Genomic DNA, 8,184 nt, shown 5'->3' with positions numbered 1-8,184 from the left:
AACAGTGGCCAATATATGAGTGCCATACTATATTGATATGGTAAGATACGGTGTACCTTGGAAATCACTGTAGTGCTATATTCGCATTGATATCGTAATTAAATAAATTTTATATAATGAACAGGAGTTTTGCATGTCTATGTTTCATGTCATGACATACAGAAGCGTACTAACATAATCTCTTTGCTTTGCATTATATCTTCACATTTCTTATGTTGTAGGTTTTATATCTGCTATCATTGGTAAGATAAGTAGTGGTGAATGTAGAAGATTGTCTCTGGTTTAAACCATGCAGACATTCAGAATGCACTCTAACAGGATTCTGCTGCAAGGCTATGAACCCGGTGACACCCCCCAGACACACACGTGTTGTAATGTCTTAGATCTCCATGTGAGGGCACTATTCTCATCAAATCAAATTTCATTGGTCACATACACATATTGAGCAGATGTTATTGTTAGTGTAGGGAAATAGTGTTCCGCGTTGCCACTGTCTGATAACGGATGTAAAAAAGAACGATAGCAAAAATGTGTTATGTTAAAATTAATTCAACTCCACATTTAGGGCCCCCCCCCCAGAACCGCTAGTGGCCAGTGGCAGAACAGGTCACGTCATATGGCACCGAGTCTACTGCAGAGTAATCCATCAGCCTTTAGACTTGACCCTGCATTGCCATTAGACTGACTGGGAGACCAGACACCACTGCCACGCAATGCAGGGATCAATTTAACCAAGGCAACTCCCCAAAAGATCTGGACAGGCTTTATACTGACTCTGCCGATAATCAGATCACCCTGCTTTTCCCTGTTGGCTAGCCTCTGCTACAGTAAACTACGTTATCATTGACATCCAGTTGCCAGTTGTGTGCAAATATGCATCATATTGATATTGTGTGAGTGAACTCCATATGGCTCTCCTTCCTCTTCCTTCCCTTGTGCCAGCCAGGTTTAGAGGACTGCAGGGGAATGAACCGCAACATAATAAACACATCCTCGGGGGAATCAGCATTATTCACCATGTGGGTTTCAGGAAGGGGATGTTGAGGGGAGAGACATTTCATTCAGATGGATGTGACTATGAGCTATGTTCAAGACTCTCATTTTACTCCCACCAAATATGTCATATATTTCTGTGGCACCACTGTCTTTAGACACATGCACAAGCTGCAGTTGGAATCTCCAGTGATTATAATTAGCTGGAATGCTTGTCACTCAAGTCCTTGCTCTGACGTTAACTGAACAACACAGGTTGTAGAGGGCATATGATTGGTTAGAGAGGGATGGGTAGGGGGTGAGGTTTGAGTGACGATGAGCGAGAGAGAGACTGGTAAAGAGAGAGAGAGATGAAGAGAGAGCGCTTTACTGCAGTATCACTACATTTCTGCATCACTCATCCAAACTCTGCGGCATGCGGACGAGAACGGCAGATGCCGGGGTTGTACTGAGTGTAGTGTCAACATGAACTGTAACTAGATACCCTAGCACGGAGCTGACAGATGTTCATCCTTCTTGCAAAGCAGCTCTTCATTTGTGCGCTTGATAGCGTTTTTCTGCTTTCTATCTGAGTAATTGGCACCCGTTTGTTTCCAGAGCAACTCTGTAACTAGTTTTGCAGTGTAGGCCTACCTCACAGCTAGATATTCCACATATCACCCTAACGACTATCTACATTAGGCTATAAAGCCCGGTAATAAAACATCTAGAAATGGCAAAAGATGCCGAGAAGAGCACTTGGAAGGACGCCATATGGAACCCCAGTACGAGGGAATTTTGTGGCAGGACAGCGAGCAGCTGGGGTGAGTCTAGTCGTTGACCTAGTGATGGTCGCCTGCAGCAATGCAGCACATATGGCCCCTCTACCTCTAAAACCATGGAGAAGACAGGCTTGTGTCATCAATGATGTGAGGCCCATTGTTTAGTTTAGACCACGAAGGGTAAAGAAAGCTTCAGAACGTCAGAAAACCATTCAATTACATGTGTTTTGCTTGAAATTAACATGCTATATTTGTAGGTTTAAAAAGTATTCGTGCGATTTTAAATGTCTGTATAATAGATCATTTACTACAGCACTACTAATATTCAACTTGGACTTGAATAATGTATTTTCTGTAGTATAAGTATTTAGCTAGCTGCCCATTGCAAGCTGGTTGGATGGGCAGCTAGCGGATTAAACTCAACTCTACGATGTACGATGGAGTAGAGCAGTGACTAGTGTGTGCGGACTGGAGATCCGACGTCACACACAATTCAGTTTTTATCTAAAACTACTGATTTCAGCACCCCAAAGAATAGCCCGCAATTTCACACAGTGTAGGCAGGTTGGTATGGCATAGATAGCTAGCATTACAGGCCGACAAAAGGTTTCAAGTATTATGCCGGCTAGATTAAGCTAGTGTGCAACCTTATTTGGGTTATGAAACAAATGCCTAATTCGAAAATAGTTAGCTAACTAGCTAACTTGTAGTATTTGTGTTGCTTGAAAGTTGTCATGTTCAAAATGCTCCACAGCTAGCAGTTGAATCAGTCACTTTAGACCGCGCAGTCAGTCCCGACCGTAAAACACATGTTATTCATATCAGATGTGTCATCGACAACAACTAGCTGGCTCGGGTCTTTCATTTGCACAAAGTGGTGATGTCGTTTTCTCATCAATATTTGTTTTTATTTATGCTGATGAAGAGTGACAGACACTGTTTCTGCCTTGCCACAAGCTATATATATAGCTAGTTAGGTATGCATAACATGCACGAGTCATGACAATTGACAAACGCTCCTCATTTGAGTTTTGTCTCATCGATATTAGTTAGCTACTGGTAGTAACTTTACATAGCAGCCAATTTCATGACTGGCTGACTATCCAACCCGTTAATGTGCACGATATAGTTCCAGTCCTAGCCTCCAGAAATACACTGCAGTGGAGAAGAAGCAAAGCAAAAACTCAATGATAATGTTCCCACAATGTTCCTACAGTGGCACAGGGCACCCGCCTGCATGCAGTTATTGCATTTAATTAGAATTTTACTACTTCGGCTTCATAAGTTGAAATAAATTGTCAAAGTTATTTTATTTGTAAATGTGTAGGTCCGCAGCATCTCGTTACCTACAGGCTTTACAATGATGGCATGAGCATCCTTTAATTGTACACTTAGGAATGCGTAAAGAGTCAATTTGACCAGGCAGAAATGTAGAATTTGTGAACAGATTGTAGCATAGCCTATAATGCGCAATTTAAAGCTTCTGCCTCACCCGAGCATCAGTTAATAAGATTGGTTGCTGTCCAGTGCAAGGCGGCGCTGAAACTTAAATGTGCCATTATGTGTGGTTTGAGCTTGTGTGAGCTCACGAAATTTTGCCTACATTATTATTTTGTATTTATTAATTTATGTCACTGAGTTTTATGCGCAGTGCGTCTGGACATACAACCTGATCTCATAGACTAGACGTAACATAGTAAATGATAAATCTGTGACACTTAAATTAGTATAATATGTTACATTTGGTATGGTTACATAAGACAAAAAGTTACTTAAGGCAAAGAAGGGTGGATGGGTGGGAGTATAACGCAAACATCTAGCAACCTAAAGGTTGCATGTTCAAATCTCATCTTGCACAATTTTAGCTAATTAGCAACTTTGCAACTACTTATTGTTTTTTAGCTACTTTGCAACTTCTTAGCATGTTAGCTAACCCTTCCCCTAACCATAATCCTTTTAGCTAACCCTTCCCCAAACCCTAAAGTTAATCCTTCAACCTAACTCCTAACCTTAACCCTAAGCTTAACCTCTAACACTAACCCCTAGCCTACCTAACATTAGCAACAACAAATTGGAATTCGTAACATATCATGCGTTTTTAATATTTGTAACATATTTTACATTTTGCAAATTTGTCACATACATCCACCAATGAATGCATGCCATACGAAACATAACATGTCATACTACATGGAATTGCAAAAATCACTGAAGCTGGAGTCATATATCTCCCTCACTAACTTTAAGCATCAGCTGTCAGAGCAACTTACCGATCATTGACACAGCCCATCTGTAAATAGCCCACCCAACTACCTCATCCCCATATTGTTATTCTTTTTTGCTCCTTTGCACCCCAGTATCTCTACTTTCACATTTATCTTCTGCACATCTCTCACTCCAGTGTTAATGCTAAATTGTATTTATTTCGCCACTATGGCCTATTTATTGCCTTACCTCCCTAATCTTACTACATTTGCACACACTGTATATAGATTTTTCTATTGTGTTATTGACTGTACGTTTGTTTATCCCATGTGTAACTCTGTGTTGTTTGTGTCGCAGTGCTTTGCTTTATCTTGGTCAGGTCGCAATTATAAATGAGAACTTGTTCTCAACTGGCCTACCTGGTTAAATAAAGGTGAAATAAATTTTTAAAAATGAAATGGAGTGTATCAGATTTTTTTATTTAACCTTTATTTAACTTGGCAAATCAGTTAAGAACAAATTCTTATGTACAACGATGGCCTACGTACATTTATGTACAGAATAATCCGAAATGCTCTGAGACCAGGTTGGGACATAAGGGTTGAGGCAGTGGAACTACACTATATATACACAAGTATGTGGACACCCCTTCAAATTAGTGGATTTGGCTATTTCAGCCACACCCGTTGCTGGCAGCTATATAAAATCGAGCACACAGCTATTCAATCTCCATAGATAAACATTGGCAGTAGAATGGCCCATACTGGAAAGCTCAGTGACTTTCAAGGTGGACCGTCATAGGATGCTACCTTTCCAACAAGTCAGTTCGTCAAATTTCTACCCTGTTAGAGCTGCCCCGGTCAACTGTAAATGCTGTTATTGTGAAGTAGAAACGTCTAGGAGTAACAACGGCTCAGCCGCGAATTGGTACGCCACACAAGCTCACAGAACGGGACCGCCGAGTGCTGATGCACGTAGCGTGTAAAAATTGTCTGTCCTCGGTTGCAACACTCACTACCGAGTTCCAAACGGCCTCTGGAAGCAACATCAGCACAATAACTGTCGGCTGGAGTGGTGTAAAGCTCGCCACCATTTGACTCTGGAGCAGTGGAACCGCGTTCTCTGGAGTGATAGAGGTAGATATGTATAGGGGTAAGGTGACAGGGATACTGGAGTGATAGAGGTAGATATGTATAGGGGTAAGGTGACAGGGATACTGGAGTGATGGAGGTAGTTATGTATAGGGGTAAGGTGACAGGGATACTGGAGTGATAGAGGTAGATATGTATAGGGGTAAGGTGACAGGGATACTGGAGTGATGGAGGTAGATATGTATAGGGGTAAGGTGACAGGGATACTGGAGTGATGGAGGTAGATATGTATAGGGGTAAGGTGACAGGGATACTGGAGTGATAGAGGTAGATATGTATAGGGGTAAGGTGACAGGGATACAGGAGTGATAGAGGTAGATATGTATAGGGGTAAGGTGACAGGGATACAGGAGTGATAGAGGTAGATATGTATAGGGGTAAGGTGACAGGGATACAGGAGTGATAGAGGTAGATATGTATAGGGGTTAGGTGACAGGGATACAGGAGTGATAGAGGTAGATATGTATAGGGGTAAGGTGACAGGGATACAGGAGTGATAGAGGTAGATATGTATAGGGGTAAGGTGACAGGGATACAGGAGTGATAGAGGTAGATATGTATAGGGGTAAGGTGACAGGGATACAGGAGTGATAGAGGTAGATATGTATAGGGGTAAGGTGACAGGGATACTGGGAGTGATAGAGGTAGATATGTATAGGGGTAAGGTGACAGGGATACAGGAGTGATAGAGGTAGATATGTATAGGGGTTAGGTGACAGGGATACAGGAGTGATAGAGGTAGATATGTATAGGGGTAAGGTGACAGGGATACAGGAGTGATAGAGGTAGATATGTATAGGGGTAAGGTGACAGGGATACAGGAGTGATAGAGGTAGATATGTATAGGTGACAGGGATACAGGAGTGATAGAGGTAGATATGTATAGGGGTTAGGGGACAGGGATACAGGAGTGATAGAGGTAGATATGTATAGGTGACAGGGATACAGGAGTGATAGAGGTAGTATGTAGTAGGGTAAGGTGACAGGGATCCTGGAGTGATGGAGGTAGATATGTATAGGGGTAAGGTGACAGGGATACTGAGTGATGGGAGGTAGATATGTATAGGGGTAAGGTGACAGGGATACTGGAGTGATGGAGGTAGATATGTATAGGGTTAAGGTGACAGGGATACTGGAGTGATGGAGGTAGTTATGTGTAGGGGTAAGGTGACAGGGATACTGGAGTGATGAGGTAGATATGTATAGGGGTAAGGTGACAGGGATACTGGAGTGATAGAGGTAGATATGTATAGGGGTAAGGTGACAGGGATACTGGAGTGATAGAGGTAGATATGTATAGGGGTAAGGTGACAGGGATACTGGAGTGATAGAGGTAGATATGTATAGGGGTAAGGTGACAGGGATACTGGAGTGATGGAGGTAGATATGTATAGGGGTAAGGTGACAGGGATACTGGAGTGATAGAGGTAGATATGTATAGGGGTAAGGTGACAGGGATACTGGAGTGATAGAGGTAGATATGTATAGGGGTAAGGTGACAGGGATACTGGAGTGATAAAGGTAGATATGTATAGGGGTAAGGTGACAGGGATACTGGAGTGATAGAGGTAGATATGTATAGGGGTAAGGTGACAGGGATACTGGAGTGATGGAGGTAGATATGTATAGGGGTAAGGTGACAGGGATACTGGAGTGATAGAGGTAGATATGTATAGGGGTAAGGTGACAGGGATACTGGAGTGATGGAGGTAGATATGTATAGGGGTAAGGTGACAGGGATACTGGAGTGATAGAGGTAGATATGTATAGGGGTAGGTGACAGGATACTGGAGTGATGGAGGTAGATATGTATAGGGTAAGGTGACAGGGATACAGGGTGATAGAGGTAGATATGTATAGGTGTTAGGTGACAGGGATACAGGAGTGATAGAGGTAGATATGTATAGGTGACAGGGATACAGGAGTGATAGAGGGTAGATATGTATAGGTTATAGGTGACAGGGATACAGGAGTGATAGAGGTAGATATGTATAGGGGTTAGGTGACAGGGATACAGGAGTGATAGAGGTAGATATGTATAGGGGTAAGGTGACAGGGATACAGGAGTGATAGAGGTAGATATGTATAGGTGACAGGGATACAGGAGTGATAGAGGTAGATATGTATAGGGGTAAGGTGACAGGGATACAGGAGTGATAGAGGTAGATATGTATAGGGGTAAGGTGACAGGGATACAGGAGTGATAGAGGTAGATATGTATAGGGGTAAGGTGACAGGGATACTGGAGTGATGGAGGTAGATATGTATAGGGGTAAGGTGACAGGGATACTGGAGTGATAGAGGTAGATATGTATAGGGGTAAGGTGACAGGGATACTGGAGTGATAGAGGTAGATATGTATAGGGGTAAGGTGACAGGGATACTGGAGTGATGGAGGTAGATATGTATAGGGGTAAGGTGACAGGGATACTGGAGTAATAGAGGTAGATATGTATAGGGGTAAGGTGACAGGGATACTGGAGTGATAGAGGTAGATATGTATAGGGGTAAGGTGACAGGGATACAGGAGTGATAGAGGTAGATATGTATAGGGGTAAGGTGACAGGGATACAGGAGTGATAGAGGTAGATATGTATAGGGGTTAGGTGACAGGGATACAGGAGTGATAGAGGTAGATATGTATAGGGGTTAGGTGACAGGGATACAGGAGTGATAGAGGTAGATATGTATAGGGGTAAGGTGACAGGGATACTGGAGTGATGGAGGTAGATATGTATAGGGGTAAGGTGACAGGGATACTGGAGTGATTGAGGTAGATATGTATAGGGGTAAGGTGACAGGGATACTGGAGTGATGGAGGTAGATATGTATAGGGTTAAGGTGACAGGGATACTGGAGTGATGGAGGTAGTTATGTGTAGGGGTAAGGTGACAGGGATACTGGAGTGATGGAGGTAGATATGTATAGGGGTAAGGTGACAGGGATACTGGAGTGATGGAGGTAGATATGTATAGGGGTAAGGTGACAGGGATACTGGAGTGATAGAGGTAGATATGTATAGGGGTAAGGTGACAGGGATACTGGAGTGATAGAGGTAGATATGTATAGGGGTA

At 42.7% G+C, this 8,184-nt stretch overlaps 1 protein-coding gene across 1 annotated transcript in view; it reads left to right on the top strand.

The window, feature by feature from the left end:
• Window positions 1-1,296: 1,296 nt before the first annotated feature.
• LOC115154429 (sodium/potassium-transporting ATPase subunit beta-2-like) overlaps window positions 1,297-8,184 on the top strand; it is a 32,875-nt gene continuing 25,987 nt past the window's right edge. The window contains exon 1 of the mRNA XM_029700625.1: window positions 1,297-1,796. Within this exon, the coding sequence (XP_029556485.1) occupies window positions 1,706-1,796 (91 nt within the window). The 5' untranslated portion in view covers window positions 1,297-1,705. The remainder of the gene's footprint in view (window positions 1,797-8,184) is intronic.

Source organism: Salmo trutta, chromosome 19 (genome assembly GCF_901001165.1).
Source record: "Salmo trutta chromosome 19, fSalTru1.1, whole genome shotgun sequence".
NCBI classification, from domain to species: Eukaryota; Metazoa; Chordata; class Actinopteri; order Salmoniformes; family Salmonidae; genus Salmo; species Salmo trutta.
This window is presented reverse-complemented; position numbering and strand designations above follow the sequence as displayed.